We start from the raw sequence: 25,140 nt of genomic DNA on the forward strand, positions 1-25,140 counted from the left end.
TGGGTTAGGTCAGACATGCACCGAAGCCAATGCTCTGTTGCTGACAACTGCGTTGAATGCAGGAGCAGATTTCAGGTACAGGACAAGACACCCTCTTTTGATTTATGACTGACATAAGGGCATGTATGGGATAGGCATATCTGGCTTATTTGATGAAATCTGTCATAATGCTTCATGACAGTGTCAAAGTGTATTTTCTTAGTCCAAGTAGAGTGACAGGATCGTCATAATGCTTCATGACAGTGTCAAAGTATATTTTCTGCAAGTTAATTCAAATATGATGAAAAAAACATGACAAAATAATTCATTACAACAGCAACGGACTTAAGAAACAAACTTTCAGAACGAAAGGAAACTTCTTGGCAGGGAAAAAACACATTTGAATAAATGTGGGTTTTGACACTTATGTACGTGTCATTATCAGCCATAAAAATAAAACAAAATGTAACAGCTGTAAATATACTGATCGTGACAGTGTTATGACCATATTATGACAAGTTATTTGTATTTATTATGGTTCCCCATTAGCTGCTGACTCTTCCTGGGGTTCGGCAAAATTAAGGTAGTTATAAAATTTCAAAAACATTACAATACATTCATTACAGAATTCACAACACACTAAGTGTGTGCCTTCAGGCCCACACTCCACTACCACATATTTACAACACAAAATCCATGTGTACGTGAGTGTATAGTGTGTATGTTATCATGTGTGTGTATGCATGTGTCTGTGCCTATGTTTGTGTTGCTTCACAGTCCCCGCTGTTCAATAAGGTGTATTTTTATCCGTAAAAAAAAAATTCTGATTCTACTGCTTGCATCAGTTACCTGAAGTGGAATACAGTTCCATGTGGTCATGGTTCTATGTAGTACTGTGCGCCTCCAAAAGTCTGTTCTGACTTGGGGACTGTGAAGAGACCTCTGTTGGCATGTCTTGTAGGGTATGAATGGGTGTCTAATCTGTGTGCTAGTCGTTTAAAAACAGACAGCTCGGTGCATTCAACATGTCAATGCCTCTCACAAATACAAGTAGTGACGAAGTCAATCTCTCCTCTACTTTGAGCCAGGAGAGATTGACATGCATATTATTAATATTAGCTCTCTGTGTACATCCAAGGGCCAGCCGTGCTGCCCTGTTCTGAGCCAATTGCAATTTTCCTAAGTCCCTCTTTGTGGCACCTAACCACACGACTGAACAGTATTACAGGTGTGACAAAACTAGAGTCTGTAGGTCCTGCCTTGTTGATAGTGCTGTTCAGAAGGTTAAGCAGCGCATTATTATGGACAGACTTCTCCCCATCTTAGCTACTGTTGTATCAATATGTTATGACCATGACAGTTTACAATCCAGGGTTACTCCAAGCAGTTTAGTCACCTCAACTTGTTCAATTTCCACATTATGTATTAACATATTTAGTTGAGGTTTAGGGTTAATTGAATGATTTGTCCCAACCAAATACAATGGTTTTAGTTTTTGAAATATTTAGGACTAACTTATTCCTTGCCACCAATTCTGAAATTAACTTCAGCTCTTTGTTATGTGTTGCAGTCATTTCAGTTGCTGTAGTAGCTGACATGTATAGTTTACGCAAAGCCAGTGGCATGACGTTAGTAAAGATTTACTTTTTTCAAGGGGCCTAGACAGCTGCCCTGGGGATTTCCTGATTCTACCTGGATTATGTTGGAGAGGCTTCCATTAAAGAACACCCTATGTGTTCTGTTAGATGGGTAAATCTTTATCCACAATATAGCAGGGAGTGTAAAGCCATAACACAAGCTTTTCCAGCAGCAGACTATGATCAATAATGTCAAAAGCCACACTGAAGTCTAACAAAACAGCCCCCCCAATCATCAATTTCTCTAAGCCAATCATCAGTCATTTGTGTAAGTGCTGTTCTTGTTGATTGTTCTTCCCTATAAGCGTGCTGAAAGTCTGTTGTCAATTTGTTTACTATAAAATAGCATTGTATCTGGTCAAACACAATTTTTTCAAAAACTATACAAAGGGTTGGTAACAGGCTGATTGGTCAGCTATATGAGCCAGTAAAGGGGGCTTTACTATTCTTAGGTAGCAGAATGATCTTTGCTTCTCTCCAGGCCTGAGGGCACACACTTTCTGGTAGGCTTATTTTGAAGATATGGCAAATAGGAGTGGATATATTGTCCACTATTATCCTCAGTAATTTTCCAAATTGTCAGACCCCGGTGGCTTATCATTGTTGAAAGACAATACGTTTTTCACTTCTTCCACACTCAATTTACGGAATTCAAAATTACAATTATTGTCTTTCATAATTTGGTCAAATATACTTGGATGTGGTGTCAGCATTAGTTGCTGGCATGTCATGCCTAAGTTTGCTAATCTTGCCAAAAAAAATAAAAAAAATCAAGGACATTCATGTCAGCTGTGTTATTTGGAAAGACCTCAAGCCATGAGGTCGAAGGAATTGTCCATAGAGCTCTGAGACAGGATGGCGTCGAGGCACAGATCTGGGGAAGGGTACCAAAAAATTTGTCTGTAGCATTGAAGACCCCCAAAAACACAGTTGCCTCAATCATATTTTAAATGGAAGAAGTTTGGAACCACCAAACTGAGCAATCGGGGGAGAAGGGCCTTGGTCAGGGAGGTATATATTAAACAAATTTACAACAGACTTTCAGCACGATTATCTGGTCTGATTAAACCAAGATTGAACTTTTTGGCCTGAATGTCAAGCATCACGTCTGGAGGAAACCTGGAAGCATCCCTACGGTGACGCATGATGGTGGCTGCATCACGCTGTGGGGATGTTTTTCAGTGGCAGGGACTGGGAGACAATTCAGGACCTAGGCAAAGATGAACGGAGCAAAGTACAGAGAGATCCTTGATGAAAACCTGTTCCAGCGCGTTCAGGACCTCGGAAGGTGAACCTTCGCCCCAGTCTAACAGGATAACGACCCTAAGCACAAAGCCAAGACAATGCAGGATTGGCTTCGGGAACAGTCTTTGAATGTCCATGAGTGGCCAAGCCAGAGCCCGGACTTGAAACCAATCGAACATCTCTGGAGACCTGAAAACAGCTGTGCAGCGACACAAACCATCCAACCTGACAGAGCTTGAGAGGATCTGCAGAGAATAACGTGAGAAACTCCCCAAATACAGGTGTGCCAAGCTTGTATCATCATACCCAAGAAGACTCAAGGCTGTAATTATTGCCAAAGGTGCTTTAACAAAGTACTAAAGTACAATTTTAATTAATACATTTGCAAAAAATGATATTAGGCTGTAACGTAATTTTTTTTGAAAAAGCCAAGGGGTCTGAATACTTTCCAAATGCACTCTAGAGGTTGACGAATTATGATTTTTCAACACCGATACAGATAATTGGAGGACCAAAAAGAGCCGACAATGATTAATCGGCCGATTTTAAATATATATACACACATATATACAGTTGAAATCGGAAGTTTACATACACCTTAGCCAAATACATTTAAACTCAGTTTCACAATTTCTGACAGTTAATCCAAGTAAAAAGAATCAGCTTTTATTTCTTTCATCACATTCCCAGTGGGTCAGAAGTTTACATACACTCAATTAGTATTTGGTAGCATTTCCTTTAAAACCTCTTATGGCTGCAAGCCCGAGGTCGGTACACCTATGACAACATCCAGCTCAAAGTGCAGGGTGCGAAATTCAAAAAAATATTTTTTTTAAATATTTAACTTTCACACATTAACAAGTCCAAGACACCAAATGAAAGATACAGATCTTGTGAATAAAGCCACCATTTCAGATTTTTAAAATGTTTTACAGGGAAGACAAAATATGTAAATCTATTAGCTAACCACGTTAGCAAAAGACACCACTTTTCTAACTCCATCAGTTTCTTACTCCATCAGGTGCTATCACCAATTCGGCCAAATAAAGATATTGATAGCCACTAACCAAGAAAAAACCTCATCAGATGACAGTCTGATAACATATTTATTGTATAGGATAGGTTTTGTTAGAAAAATGTGCATATTTCAGGTATAAATCATAGTTTACAATTGCACCCACCATCACAACTCGACTAGAATAAATACAGAGAGCAACGAGAATTACCTAATTACTAATCATAAAACATTTCTTAAAAATACACAGCTCACAGCAATGGAAAGACACAGATCTTGTGAATTCAGACAATATTTCAGATGTTCTAAGTGTTTTACAGCGAAAACACAATAAATCGTTATATTAGCATACCACATGTGCAAACGTTACCCGAGCATTGATTCAAGCCAAAGAGAGCGATAACGTAATCATCGCCAAAATATATTAATTTTTTCACTAACCTTCTCAGAATTCTTCCGATGACACTCCTGTAACATCATATTACAACATACATATAGAGTTTGTTCGAAAATGTGCATATTTAGCCACAAAAAACCGTGGTTATACAATGACAATACTAGCAAAACTAGCCTGAAAATGTCGGGCGCCATCTTTAACAGTGATCTTGTCTCATGCATAACTATTCATAAACTTGACTAAAAAAATATAAGTTGGACAGCTATCGAAAGACAAATTAGTTCTTAATGCAATCGCTGAATTACATTTCTAAAATTATCCTTACTGTGCAATACAGGGTTCGCCAAGCGAAGCTATACCAAAGAAAATGGCGGAATATGCGTTTAAAATTTTTCGACAGAACAACGATTTATCATCTTAAATATTTCTTACTATGAGGTGATCTTCCATCAGAATCTTGGGCAATGTATCCTTTCTTGGGTCTAATCTTCTTTTGGTCGAAAGATGTCCTCTTGTCCGTCGAAATGCCCACTAACGTTCGACCGGGACCCCGAAATGTGCCCGGCGCTTCAAAGTGCAACACAAAGCAATGCCTCAAAATCGCACTAAACGGATATAAATTGCTATAAAACGGTTTAAATTAACTACCTTATGATGTTTTTAACACCTATAACGAGTAAAAACATGACCGGCGAAATATTACTGGCTAAACCCAAGCTTGGAAAGAGAGCAGGTCCGACGTACATCGTGCGTCAGGCGCAGCAGGAAAAGAACGGTACATCCGGTCTTTGGCCTTTTATACAGGCCCTGATTGCGCAATCGACTCCATTCAAATTGTCACCTCTTACTGACATCTAGAGGAAGGCGTAGGCAGTGTTTGTAGCATCATAGCATTCACAGGGACTTATGAACTGACCTGGGAGCAGGGGCCAAGATTTCTGAAATCTCACTCCATATCAGGAAAAGTGCTGTAGAATGAGTTCTGTTCCACTCAGAGACATAATTCAAACGGCTATAGAAACTAGAGAGTGTTTTCTATCCAATAATAACAATAATATGCATATTGTACGAGCAAGAATTGAGTACGAGGCCGTTTGAAATGGGCACCTTAAACAGAGCTACTCAATACTGCCCCTGCAGCCATAAAAAGTTAAATTGTTTAACTTGGGTCAAACACTTCCGGTAGCCTTCCACAAGCTTCCCACAATAACTTGGGTGAATTTTGGCCCATTCCTCCTGGCAGAGCTGGTGTAACTGAGTCAGGTTTGTTGGCCTCGTTGCTCTCACACGCTTTTTCAGTTCTGCCCACACATTTTCTATGTGATTGAAGTCAGGGCTTTGTGATGGCCACTCCAATACCTTGACTTTGTTGTCCTTAAGCCATTTTGCCACAAATTTGGAAGTATGCTTGGGGTCATTGTCCATTTGGAAGACCCATTTGCGACCAAGTTTAAACTTCCTGACTGATGTCTTGAGATGTTGCTTCAATATATCCACATAATTTTCCTACCTCATGATGCTATCTATTTTGTGAAGAGCACCAGTCCCTCCTGCAGCAAAGCAGGACCTCATGGAGGTCAGGGTGGGAGGGCTAAGGGCCCAGGGATTGCCTTTGCGATGGGGGTTCGAGGTCAACACTGTCCTTTCTGGTTAGGACAGCGGGAGGAAGGTCTGGCGAGGGTGAGTTTAACCTGACCAGAGCCCATCCAACCATCTATAGCAGGTCACGGTAAATTTCTCCTGGCCATTTGGAAGGCCAATTTGCCTTTTGGTCCATGGACAAAAAGAATAACTGATTTGTCTTTGTTAATCAGGTACTTAGCTACACTGATGTCACCTGGGAGCCTCTCATTGCTAGCTCTGTAGCTTTGATGATTTGAATTGCTGTATCCTAGTCAATAGGTTTGTTAGCATGCTCAGCCAAGATCTTTGTGTTGTATGCTGCAGCAGGTTCGCCATGTTGAGCACGCAGATAGCCTGGCCACAAGCCAGATAGGGCTTCTCCAGGCAAGTCAAATTTAGCCACAGCCAACCACCTCTTGCAGCTCACAATTGATTTCTGACCATTGGAACGTTGCTTTGGCTGGTGTGATCTCACTTTTCTCCCTCTCCATGGACATTACAGTTGAGAACTGATCCTCTTTTACAGCCAGCTAGAACTTCTTAGGCAGTATCTGCTGTGCTTCTTCTCCATAGCGTCCCGGTGCGCAGTACAGGCACATCAAAGGTCAGACTGGGATCTGCTACAGACACTCTCTTAGGTGACAGTACAGGGACCAGATGGAGGCAGACCGTTTGCGGCGCAAGTGTGTGTTTCTTCTTTCCCCGTGTACACACTTGGTTCAGCAGACACTGTCACCATACAGGGACCACCTACAGAGGTTGTGGTTAACCGTTTGCGGTGCAAGTGTGTCGCTTCTTTCTCCTTGTGGTACACACTTCCCGTATTTATAGCACCCTGACGGTTAATCTCAACAACTGTTCAGAGGAGACTGCATGAATCAGGCGTTTTGGTTCCAACCACTGTGTCTTCGTGAGACGCAGAGTAGGTAAACGGATGATCTCCACATGTGTGGTTCCCACCGTGAAGCATGGAGGAGGTGTAATGTGTGTGGGTGCTTTGTTGTTGACACTGTGATTTATTTAGAATTCAAGGCACACTTAACTGCATGGCTACCACAGCATTCTTCAGCGATACGCCATCCCATCTGGTTTGCGCTTAGTGGGACTATCATGTTTTTCAACAGGAGAATGACCCAACACACCTCCAGGCTGTATAATGGAAAGGGGGATACCTAGTCAGTTGTACAACTGAATGCGTCTTTGACATTTAACCCAATCCCTCTGAATCAGAGAGGTGCGGGGGGGCTGCCATAAATCGACATCCACGTCTTCAGCGTCCGGGGAACATTGGGTTAACTGCCTTGGTCAGGGACAGAACGACAGACTTCTACCTTGTCAGCTAATGGCTATTTGACCAAGGAGAGTGATGGAGTGCTGCATCAGATGACCAGGCCTCCACAATCACCCGACCTCTACCCGATTGAGATGGTTTGGGATGAGTTGGACCGCAAAGTGAAGGAAAGGCAGTCAACAAGTGCTCAGCATATGTCGGAAATCCTTCAAGACTGTTGGAAAAGCATTCTTCATGATGCTGGTTGAGAGAATGTCAAGAGTGTTGCAAAGCTGTCATCAAGGCAAAGGGTGGCTACTTTGAAGAATCTAAAATATATTTTGATTTGTTTAACACTTCTTTGGTTACTACATGATTCCATGTGTTATTTCAGAGTTAATGTCTTCACTATTATTCTACAATGTAGAAAATAGTACAAATAAAGAAAAACCGTTGAATGACTAGGTGTGTCCAAACATTCGACTTGTACTGTATGTCTTTTTTTTTTTTTTTTTACCCAATAGGTGCTCTTCTTTGCGTTGGAAAACCTCCCTGGTCTTTGTGGTTGAATATGAACTCAGTGCTCAACCTTACAAATAATTGCATGTTTGTGTTACAGAGATGAGGTAGTCATTCAAAAAGCATGTTAAACACTACTATTGCACACAGAGCCCATGCAACTTATGTGTAACTTATGTGACTTGTTATGTGACATTTTTACTCCTGCTTATTTAGGCTTGCCATAACAAAGGGGTTGAATACTTATTTACCCAAGAGATTTCAGCTTTTCATTTTTAATTGTTTTGTAAATTACGAAAAACATAATTCCACTTCGATAATATGGGGTATCGTATGTAGGCCACTGACCAAAACATTTCAATACAATCAATTTTAAATTCAGGGCTGTGACAACAAAAATGTGGAAAAAAGGGGTGTGAATACTTTCTGAAGGCACTGTATGACATGCATTATCTGAATTAGGCCACAGAATCATACCTACGGAGGAACGGCTTCGGTGGAGGAATTTTCTAATGTCTTTGAGCTTCCGAGTTGGTTTAACGTTAGACCAGAGCAAGCTAACAAGCTTGTGTGTGCAGAGCAGCACTATAATTAAAAACACGTCTTACCTTTTTGTAGTTAATAAATCCAATGTGAAACGTGATAACTATAGTATCCCTACCTAGCATTGAAAAAGTCAATTCATTCTTCTCTAATTAAAACATCTCTCCCTAATTTCTGAATTACACTTGTAACGTTGTCAGTAGGCTACAGTTAACCTATGCTTCAGAGGGGAGGAGTAGGTAGACTACACACACACACCCACTGGCAAAGATTTCCAGCTGGCAGGCAGACGCTGGATGGAATAAGTTTGAGTGACAGAGTGAAAGCTTTGCAAAGGCTCGTTATTGTGATTTTTGTGGGATTGGAAAAAAATGCCCGGAGCATAAAATAACGCTAGTAACCGGTGGCCAGCGAAGAGTCCAAATCTGAATCACATCCAAGCACTATGGCGAGAGCTGAAAACAGCAGTTAGCGGAGGGCACTCCTCAAACGTTGAAGAATTAGAGTAGTTTGCTGCTGAAAAGTAGGCCAAATTAACAATAAAAAGGTGCAGTAAGCACAGTGATGGGTACAAGAACCGTTTGTCTGTAGTTATTTTGGCCAAAGCCTGTGCAACCAAATACTAACTCGGGGGCACCAATAATTCTGCCCATGACGTTTGTCTTTATTTTCTAAATAATAAATTGTAAACTTAAAAATTTACTAAAATACATTTGGTTCTGCAATGTTGAAAATCTAAAAGGTGTGGAGACCAAAAGTTTTCAATTTCAACTTATTTTTCAATAAATTATGAATTATTTCATGTGCAGGTAGCAGATAATGGACCTTACTTGGTTCTAACTTGAAAAAGTATGCACTTTGAGACATCAGCTGATGTAAGAAGGGCTTAATAAATAAATGTGATGATTTAGGATGAACGGCGAAAATAAGGTCTGTGGTAAACACAGGTTTAGGACGTCATACGTTTTGTTGATTTAAGAGTAAGTAATTTAGGAATGTTTTCTTGGGGTGCTCGAAGTTACTATTATCTGCATTTCTGGAATTAAGAAATAGGTAACACACTGCCTTTAAGAAAAGTGCAAAGATGCCAATATATTTGGCAGCAACTGTATAAATGAACCAACCAGCGGCACCTGGTTTTCATGACCCCTGCTTGAACTTCCGAGGGCCATGTCCCAAAACAAAGATCAGGCCTAACAAGGCCTCCAGCATTTACGCCCCCAGGCCCGTTTGAAGTAGCCAAGGCTCAGCCTGCCAAATAAAGTTAATTACCACCGTTGCAGTGAGTGATCCTACATCTGCAGTGCTTCTACATCTGCATTGCTTGCTGTTTGGGGTTTTAGGCTGGGTTTCTGTACAGCACTTTGTGACTTCTGCTGATGTAAAAAGGGCGTAATAAATACATTTGATTGATTCCTCCTTAAAAACTCACCTCACGTCTTTCCATAAGAAAGCTATGAAAAAGGAATTCTGTGGTCACTATACATAAAATGTCACCTTTTGAAGAAAATTCCTAGTTGTAATGGTTGATTAAGTAGGTCTATAGCTGCATCTTCAAAGCCGTTCTTCCAAGCATAGGAACAGGTTCTCTAAACACAGGTTATATCCTTACAAACCAAAGAGAAGAAAACACGCTGATCTGAGAGCAAGAATAACCCAAAAAAAAGACAGTCAGAGCAACTGGGTGTCATAGTCCCACCTGCAATAACAGGAAAACTAAACACTAGCTCTTTCAGGTCCAGGAAGAAAGACAACTGCAGAATACCAGAGGGGGAAAAGGAGACCCTGGCCTGACTAAGCTAGAAAGTACTCAAGAGGTTCTGAGAGAGTGTCTCTCTACAAGGTCAGCATCCTAAATGGGCACCCTATTCCCTATAGTGCACTACTTTTGACCAGAGCCTCTACACAGGGAATACGTTGCCATTTGGTGCTCAGCCTCCCTCAACAAGGTCATGCCGTTAAAGCCAATCCATTACATGGAAAGCGTTACACAAACAAATTAAACATGAAATTAACTCATTTTGAAAACAAAATAACATGAAACCCAATATCAATCTAGGTAATTGGTTTTAGTCATAAGGTTATTACAACCAATGCCTCCCTCTCATCTTCCTGAATAGTGAAATCAATAATATATCATTGCAATCAGCCCTGTGCACAAATTTAATATGAGTGCACTTAATGGGATTCCCATTTCACTCATTATCTGCTATCGTGGCATGAGGTCAAGAGCTCCACAACGGAGCGGATTGAGCAACCCACCCACCGCCGCCCACCTGCCTATAATGCAAAGGCACACCTGCAGTGTGCACCCCCCCCCCTCTCAAAACGTATGTGTGGGAGTCTAGTGAAGGCCCATGAACAGCAGCCCCCAGGCCCAGGACTCTCTGTCTTGTGTTGAGGGGAAAGGGATAAGGGTGTGGTGCTGGAGAGGCCTTGCTGTTCATCTGGTGTCTGGCCACCTCAGTCTGACACCTCCGGCCAGGCGAGAGAGACCCAACAAAGAGTTCCTGACCACTGCTTCCTGTGGGCTACACTGCAAGGGTGAGGCCTCCAGTCAACCTCCTTGCCACACTAATGGCGGAAAAACGGACCCAGATGCCCACCTGCTGCCCTGTCAAAACCACACCATGAGTCTCTCTTTTAGGCTCCATTGCAGCTCCCTGGACTTGTAGGCAATGACATTGGTGAACCGACTCGAACCAACGTGGGAGACAGAATTGCAAATGTCGGTGATATATATGCGAGGTGTCATACTATGGATCCTAAAAATAATTGGACTGGTTGCGGTAATGAAGGAAGAGGTGAGAAACCAGACCGTAGTTAGCTTGCTCTCCCACAGAAGACAGCATAGAGAGCATGTACGCCGTACAGAGAGTCTGAGGATAGCCGAGAGTGTGGTGGAGGTTGTCTGGCTGGAGAGGGAGTGGTTAGCGGCCCAGATGGTTTTCCTGTGGGGGTTTAGCCTTGTTGGCTCAATGAGTTGACACTGGTGCCCTTTGTCCCTGTCTGGAGTCTGGTATGACACTTGGGTAGGAGTGAATGGGGAGGGGTGGGTCTTAGCCTGTGAACTGTTGGCACTCTGTATTGGGTCACTGCTAGACGGCTGTCTTGGCAGCACAGGGGCAGAGCAGATCCACTGGCTTTAGCTGTGCTCTGTGTGGGGTCGGGCTGACAAGCTCCCCAAGGCAAGGAGTCTGGTGGTTGATAAGTGGAATATGGTATGAAACGAGAGCCAAGAACCTCCTCTCAGTCTTTCCCGCCCAATCCCTCAGAGACAGGTTGGCAAATTCGCTTCAGTGTATTTTCAATCCCTCTTCAAAAATCAGTGACTGTGCGATATATGTCAAATGTAATATCTTGAGTGGGGATTTACACTGAGTACACAAAACATTAATAACACCTGCTCTTTCCATGACAGATTGACTAGGTGAAAGCTATGATCCCTTATTGGTGTCACTTGTTAAATCCACTTCAAACCAGTGAAGATGAAGGGGAGGAGACAAGTTAAAGAAGGATTTTTAAGTCTTGAGACATGGATTGTGTATGTGTGCTATTCAGAGGGTGAATGGGCAAGACAAAAAATGTAAGTGGCTTTGAACGGGGTATGGTATAAGGTGCCAGGTGCACCGGTTTGTGTCAAGAACTGCAATGCTGCTGGGTTTTTCACGCTCAACAGTTTCCCGTGTGTATCAAGAATGGTCCACCGCCCAGAGGACATCCAGCCAACTTGACACAACTGTGGGAAGTATTGGAGTCAACATGGGCCAGCAACCCTGTGGAACGTTATCAATGCCTACCGAGCTGCAATAATTAAAAGCAATAATTTCAGAGTTGAATTAATGCTACAAGTTGTGCTCTACACAAAGACACATACATGATATGAAAAATGCTGCTCAAAAACGTGGTTAGAGAGGCGAGCCAACAACCAGCAAATCCTAGATGCCATTGCCTACCGCTGTGCCCTTGAGCAAGGCACTTAACACCCAACAACAGCAGCTCCCAGGTGGCCCAGTGTGGCAGCCCCCCGCACCACTCCAAAACCTGTATATACTTGTGTCTTTCGGAGGGGACCTTGTGTGCAATTGACCAATAAAGGTATGGTGGCTTCAGAAATGTAGAACTCTGCTGCCATCCGGTGGTTCATACCACCACAGTATTTTAAAACAGGTCATTAACAAAGCATTACTCAACCTCTCTCAATCTTATAGATGTGGTCAAGCCTGATTTACCTCATCTCTCCTTGACGGCCCATCTGAGAATCAACTCTGGATCCCCTGTAGCATGGATCCCTGTAGTCCTCCTGCATACAAAGATAGTGTATGTGTTGAAATTTGTGTGAATAATACAGACTGCTGAAAAAAATAAAAATACTGATAATCAACATACATTCAACAGCTAGGCTACCGCCTAAATGGTCCGTTTTATATTAGTCCAACTGCAAAGAAAGTAAACTAAATCTTAGTTTTCTGAGATCAATATGACAATGGTCATTATAAAGCGTCACCAACCTGTCGGGGAGATGGGGAGTTCCTCCCTCGGATGCTCCCTACCACGTCACCGTGGTATCCACGATCACTTCCTGTGTGAATGTTGTCGCTAGGGTATCCTCTCTGGTCATCGTCATGGTAACTTTGAATGCCACCATACCGCTTGGTTTCATATTCAAATTCTCGGTCGTATTCTTGCTCCGGTCTTGTCACAGCCGTCCTCCTCTCGACAACATTCCCAACTCTCTGGTACATTCCCTAAACAAAAAACATCACGACATGGATTAGTTCCTTTCAAAAACACAAGTGCAGAGAGACAATCTACTCTATGCATGAACAAATAAGTTATACATCTCTTTACATTGACAACTCCATGAAGGATGGTCGATGGCCTAATAAACACTCATGTGATGACAATACATACGTGAACATAATCTTCACCGTCTGCCCAAAGAGTGCATTGTGCAAAGTGCTAGAATGACCAGTCACTTACCGCTCTCTCTGAAATAAGCTCATCGGTGGCCTCTCCGATTCGGCTTCGGTCTCGCCTGTACGCCACTGCAAGTAAGGGACAACAAGCATACAATCACAGCCTTGACAATAATTAACACAGAGGGACGCAAACTAAAATGTGTTATTTTTTTTTATTTTTTACTAGGCAAGTCAGTTAAGAACAAATTCTTATTTTCAATGACGGCCTAGGAAAAGTGGGTTAACTGCCTGTTCAGGGGCAGAAAGACAGATTTGTACCTTGTCAGCTCGGGGGTTCGAACTTGCAACCTTTCGGTTACTAGTCCAATGCTCTAACCACTAGGCTACCCTGGCGCCCCATTGTCCACAAGTAGCTCACGTTTCAAACTCAAAGAAAATGTTGTTACAAGAGTTGTCAAGTTGTGACGTTTCACCACTGACCTTTCAACTTTTTGACCAAAAGAGGACAACAAACGGGTTTGTGGAGCAGGTAAAAGTAAAATACTTCTCATTCCTCCTTCGTATGGCGGCGACTGCTAGTCAAAACAGTTATTTGGGCTCCAAGGGAACATCCAGGAAGTCTGGGTGCAGATGGAGCGAGTGACGCAGTCCACGAACCTCACTGGCTGTGCTCTTGCAATGGGTTGTAAAATCATTGGCTGCAGAGCAACTCTGCTGTCCTCAGAACTGGATCATTATAAACTGATTCACATTTTTGCCTCCTCCTCCCTTGTTAGGCCACTATAGGTGTTGTAGGTAGGTTGCATGTTGCTATAATAATATGGATATAGGCATAAACCAACTACGCATAATTTATTTCACAAGCTTTCCTCAGCTGTAGCCTAAGTTTTTTTTCTTCTTCTCCTCATTAGATTTTTCCATCTTGGTATTGTTTGCTCAATTTCACTTCTTGTGGCCGAACATACAGTTGAAGTCGGAAGTTTACATACACCTTAGACAAATATATTTAAACTCAGTTTCACAATTCCTGACATTTAATCCTAGTAAAACTCCCCTGTCTTAGGTCAGTTAGGATCACCACTTTATTTTAAGAATGTGAAATGTCATAATAGTAGAGAGAATGGTTTATTTCAGCTTTTATTTATTTCATCACATTCCCAGTGGGTCAGAAGTTTACATACACTCAATTAGTATTTGGTAGCCTTGTCTTTAAATTGTTTAACTGGGGTCAAACGTTGAGTAGCCTTCCACAAGCTTCCCACAATAAGTTGGGTGAATTTTGGCCCATTCCTCATGAAAGAGCTGGTGTAACTGAGTAAGGTTTGTAGGCCTCCTTGCTCGCACACGCTTTTTCAGTTCTGCCCACAAATGTTCTATAGGATTGAGGTCAGGGCTTTGTGATGGACACTCCAATACCTTGACTTTGTTGTCCTTAAGCCATTTTGCCACAACTTTGGAAGTATGCTTGGGGTCATTGTCCATTTGGAAGACCCATTTGCGACCAAGCTTTAACTTCCTGACTGATGTCTTGAGATGTTGCTTCAATATATCCACATAATTTTGCTACCTCATGATGCCATCTATTTTGTGAAGTGCACCAGTCCCTCCTGCAGCAAAGCACCCCCACAACATGATTCTGCCACCCCGTGCTTTACGGTTGGGATGGTGTTCTTCGGCTTGAAAGCCTCCCACTTTTTCCTCCAAACATAATGATGGTCATTATGGCCAAACAGTTCTATTTTTGTTTCATCAGACGAAAGGACATTTCTCCAAAAAGCACGATCTTTGTCCCCATGTGCAGTTGCAAACCGTAGTATGGCTTTTTTATGGCGGTTTTGGAGCAGTGGCTTCTTCCTTGCTGAGCTGCCTTTCAAGTTATGTCGATATAGGACTCGTTTTACTGTGGAAATAGATACTTTTGTACCTGTTTCCTCCAGCATCTTCACAAGGTCCTTTGCTGTTGTTCTGGGATTGGTTTGCACTTTTCACACCAAAGTGCAGTAATCTCTAGGAGACAGAACGCGTCTCCTTCCTGAGCGGTATGACAGCTGAGTGGTCCCATGGTGTTTATACTTGCGTACTATTGTTTGTACAGATGAATGTGATACCTTCAGGCGTTTGGAAATTGCTCCCAAGGATGAACCAGACTTGTGGAGGTCTACAATTTTTTTTTATGAGGTCTTGGCTGATTTCTTTTGAGTTTCCCATGATGTCAAGCAAAGAGGCACTGAGTTTGAAGGTAGGCCTCGAAATACATCCACAGGTACACCTCCAATTGACTCAAATTATGACAATTAGCCTATCAGAAGCTTCTAAAGCCATGACATAATTTTCTGGAATTGTCCAAGCTGTTTAATGGCACAGTCAACTTAGTGTATTTAAACTTCTGACCCACTGGAATTGTGATACAGTGAATTATTAGTGAAATAATCTGTCTGTAAACAATTGTTGGAAAAATTACTTGTGTCATGTACATAGTAGATGTCCTAACTGACTTGCCAAAATCATAGTTTGTTAACAAGACATTTGTGGAGTGGTTGAAAAACGAATTTTAATGACTCCAACCTAAGTGCATGTAAACTTCCGACTTCAACTGTATTTGTCATTCAAAATAAATCTGTGAATGAGTATAGCACAGAATCCAACTCATAATTATTCCCATAGAAAAGCTGCAACTTTAGGACAATAAACACTTTATAGGAATAATTTGGAAAATACTCTTCATAACTTTAATTTGTCTTAATGCTTTGAAGATATTTCAGTGAGTAGGATTAGGCTTTTAGTCGTTTGGTTTGTAATGGCAAGGAAGGATTTTTTCCCCAGACTTGAATGCATGTTTCATTTGTTTTAATGCTTTGCTCAACTGTAAGGTTTGTTCAAATTTCTCATTAGATTTGTATCTCTCTCTCTCTCTCATTATTACCGTAGGCCTCCCATGTTTATGGGTTATTAAAAAAACTTTAACTTTCGGAGATTCATTCAATGTTTGATCATGAATACGATAACACGGTCACCACGACAGCCCTACTTGTGTGACAAGAAGCTGTAATCCTACGGCCGGCAACTAAATCCTTGACAACTAAATCCTTGACGTTTCGCCTGTGAACAGTTAAGTAGGAGACTGAGGTTGCTCTGAGATCAAGCTAGCTAAAATCCTATTGGTTGAAGAATTGGTCCGACTTCAAAAGCAATAAAACACAATCATGTCAGAATACCCAGTTTCCCTCAAGCACATGAATGCCTCATTAGACAGTACACAGTGTAGTGTGTGCACTAGGGAGACTTAAGTAACGTTTATACTCTGACAAACAGATATCGCAAATCAAACTCTGAAAGTATCTGAGCTAGGCATCAGGGTTACAGTATAACTGTCCCTTCATATTGTGCACACTGATGTTTCAGTTACTGTAGTGTGGTAGAGCTGTAGCTAACTTACTCCAAGTTGCTGAAGGGCTCCTCAATGTGGTGTGGGACCTGGAGAATGTAAAACCTGCAAATATTGATGAATATTTAGGAATTATTGAGTTGTCTATGGAGTGTATTGACACAAATGTGGTTGATATTCAAAAACTAGGATACAAGACACAGAAAGAAAAATTGTACATGTAAACAAAATCAACCGGGGCATATTCATTACGACGTCTCTTAAAACAGAAGGACCTACCTGAATTCCCCTTGGGGTGTAATAATTACGCCACAGTTGCTAACGACAGAATTCAGGCAGCTAGGGCCCTTAGTTTAATTACGTTTGCTTCCGTTTAAGAAACGTTTCGCAACAGTGTGTAATGAATACGACCCTGATGATTAATAATGTTTCTATATGAACATCCCAAGTCAATTGAAATGATAGCGTCTCTAGCTAGTAATTTACAAACAATTGGACAGTTACTGAAGTTAGCCTAGCTGCAAAGAGATGCTGGCCAATGCTAGCTAGCGTACACTGAAGCTGTTGTTGCTAGGAAAACGAACTTACCAGTTGAACGTGCTCTGTGTATTAGTATTAAAGGTAGTCTTGCACTTTTTGCGATAAAGTAGTGTATTTTTTTATATAGTTCCAAACCTTTCTGCATGTGCTACATTTGACAACAAACACCACGAGCAAAATTCAACCTCTTCCTCGTCGGTGTTTGATTGGCGGAGTGCAGTATGTTACGCTGCGTTTACCGCCGCCTATCTGCTTCTTCGACCTTTTTTTCTTCGGCGGCGGGTGGTAGCCAAAGTATAACTCTCTTATACTTTGCTTGAATAAAAATATATATAATAATAAAATAAACAAATACATTACCATCTAACAATATACTTACAAAAAATAAAAATAAATATAATAAATAAACATCATACTCCACAATTTCAAAATATTTTGGCCTACTTCAGGCCAACAGCCTGAAAGGACGGGATACCACGGCTTATTAACACACTCTTCCGATGTCAATTCTCGCACAACCAAATACCTCTCTGCAGCTGCCACCACAACATCAATTTTCAGAGACGTACCCTGCAGTACAGTTGATAACCATTGCAATAAAAGCTAAAAATGCAATCTTACTGAAACATATATCGGGGTGGCAGGTAGAGCCTTGGGCCAGTAACTGAAAAGTTGCTGGATCGAATCCCCGAGCTGAGGCTGTCATTGTACATAAGAATTTGTTCTTAACTGACTTGCCTAGTTAAATAAAGGTTAGAAAAAGCACTTGCTGGTTTATCCTTCTGTACTGGTAGAAATCTACTATGCAGGATCCCTACACAGATGAACTGTCTTGGGTTAGTTATGAACATCTTTGGTACCGTCAAAAAGGAAACCCTCATGCACACACCAACTGATTAATGGAATGCTGAATGTTTTAGTTGTCCCTCTAGTTCTACAACGTTTTAGTTGTAGTTAATACAAATATTGTTGTTGATCATTTTAATGTACGTAATGAAGGAGTAAGTCAATTTAAAGAGTGGCTACAGAAGACGCAAGACTCAGGAGTCATTTGGAGGGTTGCTGTCACAAAACCAAGTAAAGGACAGCATGTGCTTTTTAAAGTAAGGCCACATCAGGAACACTGTCATGCCACACACAGTCTCTCTCTCACTCACTTTCACTCACTCACTCACTGACACACACATTTCTTGTTTGTTTAGTCTCTTGCTATTTATGGTATCCTATGCAATCCCAGTAAATAGTTTTGCTGTTTTGAAGAAATTAAAAGAATAAACTCCATACATTTTGTTCAGACTCATTGTAAGTGTCAATACAATGTTGCCGTCAGTTCCCAAACAGCCAATGACAGAAGACTGTCCATTGTCAAACTAATTAATTACTGTATTTAATTATAAAAAAATATGTAACAACATTCCAAACTTGTTTAACATTATCTAGTCCAAATATGGCATGATTACGCTCTGTGTCGGTTTGCGACGCTTTCAATTGGGGACTTTTATTTTGAAGGCAACCCGCAAACTCAACACCGAGGACGACGATCACCAGTGACCATGGCAACGGAGTAAACAAACATTTTCAACGTGTGAAAAGCATGCATAAAACGTTTTTACAGTCAACAAAAATGATTTACCCAAAAATAGATTACAAAACAATAGTGTGTATTGTTATACGTTATTCTGTAAACCTGTAATGTAATGTTAGACTGCTAATTTGCTAGCTAGTGTGGCTAAAATTCCGAGTTCCCAGATGTCTTCAACAATCTGAAGTCGGAAATCAGAGATTTCTGAGTTCCCCGTTTTTTTTAACGCTGCACAAACATGTTACGTTGTGTGGAGCGTGGGTAATGCGAATGCACCTCAACCAATAAAAACGTGTGATGTGCGGGACTGGTACGTTTAGTGTGCGGCGGCGAGTACTTTGAGTGCCTTGAGAGAGTGATTGGGTAGGCGTTGCCACGTGATCATCATCCTGGAGTTCTACGACAGCAGAGAGCGGCGTTGGTAATTTCCCCGTCAAATTAATCTATATTGAGTTCAAACAAATAAAGGTTTCATACGATGGGAGACAAGAAGAGCCCCACAAGGTAAAATTACATATATCTAGAAATATTACCAGAAAATGTGATGAACACTTGTAAACATAGGGTGCGACCAATGGATGCGTAGCGCTAGCTACATTGTAGCTTCATGGCGGCTGACTGGCTCTTTTATGCTGGGGCCACCGTGTGTCAAATAGAAGCGTTTTACCTCGTAAATCTGACCATACGGCTCAAATAAGAGTAATTTGTATTGTTGTGTTTTTGTACAAATACACATCAATGAATGTTACCTAAAATGGCAATGCTGACAGTGTCGCTCCCCTTGTCGTGTCTGTGTCTGTGTGTGTGTTGTTTTTGTGTTTGAAGGCCGAAGCGGCAACCCAAGCCCTCTTCTGACGATGCCTACTGGGACTGTAGCGTATGTACTTACAGGAACACCGCCGAAGCTTTCAAGTGTATGATGTGCGATGTCAGAAAGGGAACGTCAACACGGTAAGGGTTTCCACTAGATACCACAGCCACAAGTCTAAATAGTCTATATCGTAACAATTTATGAAAATAAACATTTGCTTTTTGGTCTTTATTTAAGGTTAGCAGTGTGGTTGAGATTAGGTTTAAAAATCACATTTTAAGAACATACATTTCAGAAATATGCTGGTTTATAACTTTGTGGCTGTGGTAACTAGTGATGACGTCCAGACAGTTTGACTTTTGGGTGTAAACCTATTGTGCAGATTATTCATAAATCATTGTAATTGTACCCTAAATTCAAGTGGTTTATTTTGAGCGAGACATTTCTATTATGGGGACATTATTTGACAGATTCTATGGTGTAGTTCGTCTGACAGATTGTGTCAAATGTGTTGTTTTTATCAATAAAGGGTATAAAACAACAAGTTTGAACCTTTCTAAATGAACATTTCTCAAGATGTCCGGAGCCATGCACAGAACTGAGCACAAATGTCAGGCATATGCATTCCTGTACCCTCAACATGTTGTCGCTATGCAGTATTTGTCTGTGCAGTGTGCTTCCTTATGATAGTTTTTCCCTCATACATACAATTCATCATACACTAAAAATCTAGCAAAACAAGTCACAGGACCCCTGTATATTTTCAGTGTGCATAAATATGCAGTGCATATATGTATGTACCTGCTGCTCATGGCCTAATATCCAATATTAATAATCGCTCATCTGTTTTCTAGGAAGCCTCGCCCTGTCTCCCAAATGGTTGCGCAGCAAGTCACTGCACAGTTTGCTTCACCCACACAACCCAAAAAAGAGAAGAAGGAGAAATCGGACAAAGAGAAGAGTGAAAAGGAACCGACACAGAAAAAGAACAGCCACAAGAAGACGAGGTAAGGAGGGAACTGTTTGAACAACATATTCTCAAAGATACTATGAGGGTTGGAGAATATTTGAATCATCTCGTTTTATTATGATTATTACATTCTATCAAAATCATTTACAGGTTCCAAGTGACCCCCCCCCCCCCCCAGTATCCTACTAGCCATACTATTGACTCATCCTGTGCTATTAATGACAATATACAGTGGGTATCAGTATTCGCCTCTATTTTCTTCACATTTTGTTGCGTTACAAAGTGGGATTGAAATAGATTTGATTGTTTTTATTTATTGATCTACACAAGATACACTATAATGTCGAAGTGAAAAGAACATTCACAAAATGTGTACTAATATTTATTTATTTATATAACAGAAGTATAGATTTTGCTTAAGTATTCACCCTCTTTGTTTAGGCAAGCCTAAATTAGATCAGGATTAAACAAATGACATCCCCGATACATACACTACTGTTCAAAAGTTTGGGGTCACTTAGAATCAAATCAAATGTATTTATATAGCCCTTCTTACATCAGCTGATATCTCAAAGTGCTGTACAGAAACCCAGCCTAAAACCCCCAAACAGCAAGTAATGCAGGTGTAGAAGCACCTAATTTAATGAAGCTGCCAGTTGAGGACTTGTGACGCATCTGTTTCTCAAACTAGACACTGAAATGTACTTGTCCTCTTGCTCAGTTGTGCACCGGGGCCTCCCACTCCTCGTTCTATTCCGGTTAGAGCCAGTTTGCGCTGTTCTGTGAAGGGAGTAGTACACAGCGTTGTACAAGATCTTCATTTTCTTGGCAATTTCTCACATGGAATAGCCTTAATTTCTCAGAACAAGAATAGACTGATGAGTTTCCGAAGAAAGGTCTTTTGTTTCTGGCCATTTTGAGTCTGTAATCGAAACCACAAATGTTGATGCTCCAGATGCTCAACTAGTCTAAAGAAGGCCAGTTTTATTGCTTCTTCAATCAGAACAACAGTTTTTAGCTGTGCTAACATAATTGCAAAAGGGTTTTCTAATGATCAATTAGCCTTTTTAAAATGATAACCTTGTATTAGCTAACACAATGTGCCATTGGAACACAGGAGTGATGGTTGCTGATAATGGGCCTTTGTACACGTATGTAGATAATCCATTAAAAATAGCTGTTTCCAGCTCCAATAGTCATTTACAACATTAACAATGTCTACACTGTATTTCTGATCAATTTGATGTTATTTTAATGGACAAAAAACGTGCTTTTTTTTTTTTTTTTAACAAGGACATTTCTAAGTGACCCCAAACTTTTTTTACGGTAGTGTACATCTGTAAGGTCCCTCAGTCTAGTATTGCATTTCAAGCAAAGATTAAACTACAAAGACCAGGGAGCTATTCAAAAGCCTCAAAGAAGGGCACTGATTGGTAGATGGGTAACAATAACAAATCAGACACTGAATATCTCTTTAAGCGTGGATGATGTATTAAACTACCCAGACAAATCAAAGATACAATCGAACTGAGCTGCAGGACAGGAAGGAGACTGCTCAGGGCTAAGTTACAGTTTTGACTTTAATCTGCTATAACATCAATGTCAAGACTTAAAAATTGCTGTCTCGCTATGATCACCAACACCTTGGCAGAGCATGAAGAATGTGAAAATGTCTTAGATTTAGGGCTCACATGCTGACCAGACTGGACACGTCGCGTGCGTCGCAAAATAAATGTAGAAATCCATGTTATTCAATTATTGCACCCACACTGCTCGCGCACGCTAACGAGCGTCTGCGATGCCATGGGCTAAAATAGAACTCCTTTCTATTTCTGACGCAGATTGCGCTGAAAGTCCTGCCTCTCCCATCTCCTCATTGGTTTATAGAAGCAGGTACCCACGTGCCATCTCCTCATTGGTTATACCCACGTGGGTGATTGAAAGACAAACTGTTTTGCCGGTCGTCGTGGTAATACTATGAAAGTTTAGATGCCGATCACCATATAAGTTCAAAGATGGAAAAAGCCTGGAAGGAGGAGAGATGACTAGAAACAATTCGGTTGGCCGTTTTATTTGTGGATTAATTGTCGGAGTAGAGGACCTTGTGCATTTCAGGTAAAATAACAACTCAATGTTTATATCCCAGGACAAATTAGCTAGCAAGTGCAAGCTAACTAGCTAAATTGGCATACATGTTTAATGCTTTTCGACCTGTCCCCAAATTAATGTCATTGGTTCAGAGTTTGTTTTGATATTTTAACCTGCGTGTCGTGATCGCGTTTGGTGTAGGGGGACAATTTGCGCACGATGGCGCACGCGCGCAGCCGGTTTGTGTTCCGTGTTAGACACACCAATAGCGCTTGCTGGCCAAGAGCACTTAGCACCTCTGATTTGTAATTTGTGCACCGATTTTTACTAAGGCCAAACTTCTTTAGGAAAACAGCCCTAATGTTGGAAACAAACCTCATTACGTTGTCATCCAGAGTCACATTTTATTTATTTTCCAAGCTAGAGCACACTATTTTACAGCAGGTTTTTAAAGGACCCACCCAAGTTTGGTCTGCTTCATGTATTCATTTTTGTCATGGAAACCATATTGAAATGCTAGTATCGTTCCGGGCCTAGATTTTACATGTAGTGGGTGCGTGCGCGCAACTCAATATTAGGAAGATGTCTTTAATATTTTGAGAGTATTTTGTGTAGATCTTTGACAAATTACAATTAAATACATTCCAATCCCACTTTGTAAGACAGTAAAATGTGAATAAATCCAAGGGGATGAACACTTACGATACCTACTATATATCCATCCATACTTCTGTCTCCATCCCAGGCCCAGGTTAAAAAACGTGGACCGGAGCAGTGCCCAGCACCTAGAGGTAACGGTGGGTGACCTTACGGTCATAATCACAGACTTTAAGGAGAAAACCAAGCCCGCGTCCACTCCTTCCAGTGCCGCCTCGGCAGACCAGCACAGCCAGAGCGGCAACACCAGTTCTGACAACACTGAAAGGGGGGTGTCCCGGTCGTCCTCGCCGCGGGGGGAGGGGTCCTCAGTTAACAGCGAGAGTCACTAATCTCCCATTTCCTCCCTCCTCGCCTAACATAGTCTTGTGGAACCAGACAAGTGTGTCTCTGAATATTGCATACAAGTCTGGCATGCAAGATTACACCCAACGCTACATATGCAACGCTTATGTCTCCCCCATATCCATCACCCCACACTCCAACCCAGCATTTCAACATGCACACATTGTAAAAATATATATATATATAATAATAAAACTTATCTATTATGAGGCTGGTGCTGGGAGGACGCTGTGTATCATCAATGAATTGGATTCAGCCAATATCTGGGTCGTGTTCAGTAGGCAGCAAGCAGAAGAAAATTGACTGAAACTGGAAGGTAATACCTGGACTTATCCAATAAATAAGAAACGATCATGTTTGTTTTCTGTTGCACAACGTTTTAAAACATTTTGCTATGGTGTGCCCTAATGAAAACGACCATGGCCTGAGTGAACTGAACTGAAGCTGGGTCTTGACTGTGTTGAATGAACCCTGCCTTGCATGCACAGCTAGCTGAGTGATGCCATGGGATCTGATGGTATTTACTTACAACACCTCAGTGTTATAGTGTCATCCCTCATCACACACTTAGTGGTTGGTTTCTGTCTCTTACCAATGTGGACTATTGCAGGGTAAAAGAGTGCTTTAGCTACAGAGGAATACGAATATGCATTATGAGTAGGGTTGCAAAATTCTGGTAACTTACCCGAAATCCATAGGTTTTCCAGAAATCACCTGGACGATTCCCCGACTCTGAGAATAAGTAGGAAATGCAGGATTCCTCCAACAGAGAACTGGAAAACCTGGGAATTTTGGCAAAGTTACCAAAATTTGCAACAACCCTAGTTATGAGAGAATAAATGTGAAGCGAGTGGTCCATCTCTTGATTGTATATTTTTTGTTAGCAGCAGATTGCACCTGCTGGCATATGGTGTGCATTAATTAATGATAAGATATTGGACCAGTTTCCCAGATACATAGTAGTCCTTGACTAATCACTTTGAATGGAGAATCTCCATTGAACCTTCTTAGTCCAACAGTAGGCTGAATCTGTGTCTGGGAAACAGGCCCATTGTTTTATAAAGCATTATAAAGCATTTCAGTTTGGCCAAAATTTTACTGCCCATGTTACTGAATATTATCAGTGCTTTATGTTACTGGTTATAACCAGCCATGTTGTCATATGTACATCAATGAGCATCTCAATTATTGCATTACTATTTAATGTTTGATTCACAATTGAGAATATTGTTATGAAGTATGCTTCTCTTCCACAAGTTTGTAGAGTCAAGCATGCTGTCATCCAACAGTGGTTTATATTGAAAATATGAAATAAAACTAAACTGATAGGTTCATCAGTCAGACTTGAGTTTCCTCCGTTTGTGCTCAGTGGATGGCAGATGGGTCTTAACCATAGACTTTTATGGCTGCGTTTACACGGGTAACCAATTCCTGATTATTTTTTTTTCATTAATTGGTCTTTTGACCAATCAGATCAGCTCTGAAAAAGATCTGATGTAAAAAAAAAAAAAAAAGCCAATTAGTGGGAGAAATATTCGATTTGGGCTGCCTATTTAAATGCAGCCTAAGCTCCTCACACAGGAGACTATTTGGGATATTCATGGATAGCCCT

At 41.2% G+C, this 25,140-nt stretch overlaps 2 protein-coding genes across 2 annotated transcripts in view; one reads left to right on the forward strand and one right to left on the reverse strand.

The window, feature by feature from the left end:
- Positions 1-17,274, reverse strand: part of LOC120054166 — a 40,191-nt gene extending 22,917 nt beyond the window's left edge. The window contains exons 1-5 of the mRNA XM_039001605.1: positions 17,124-17,274; positions 16,587-16,640; positions 13,212-13,276; positions 12,740-12,976; positions 12,461-12,531 (exon numbers count right to left, since the gene is read on the reverse strand). Of these exons, the coding sequence (XP_038857533.1) occupies positions 12,461-12,531; positions 12,740-12,976; positions 13,212-13,276; positions 16,587-16,640; positions 17,124-17,220 (524 nt within the window). The 5' untranslated portion in view covers positions 17,221-17,274. The remainder of the gene's footprint in view (positions 1-12,460; positions 12,532-12,739; positions 12,977-13,211; positions 13,277-16,586; positions 16,641-17,123) is intronic.
- A 1,742-nt stretch (positions 17,275-19,016) lies between these two features.
- Positions 19,017-24,865, forward strand: LOC120054167 (YY1-associated factor 2). Its single transcript, XM_039001606.1, has 4 exons — positions 19,017-19,161; positions 19,483-19,608; positions 20,323-20,475; positions 23,272-24,865. Exons 1-4 carry the CDS (start codon positions 19,136-19,138, stop codon positions 23,513-23,515), a joined length of 549 nt encoding a protein of 182 aa, XP_038857534.1. The 5' UTR covers positions 19,017-19,135; the 3' UTR covers positions 23,516-24,865.
- The last annotated feature ends 275 nt before the right edge of the window (positions 24,866-25,140 follow it).

Source organism: Salvelinus namaycush, chromosome 9, assembly GCF_016432855.1.
Source record: "Salvelinus namaycush isolate Seneca chromosome 9, SaNama_1.0, whole genome shotgun sequence".
NCBI classification, from domain to species: domain Eukaryota; kingdom Metazoa; phylum Chordata; class Actinopteri; order Salmoniformes; family Salmonidae; genus Salvelinus; species Salvelinus namaycush.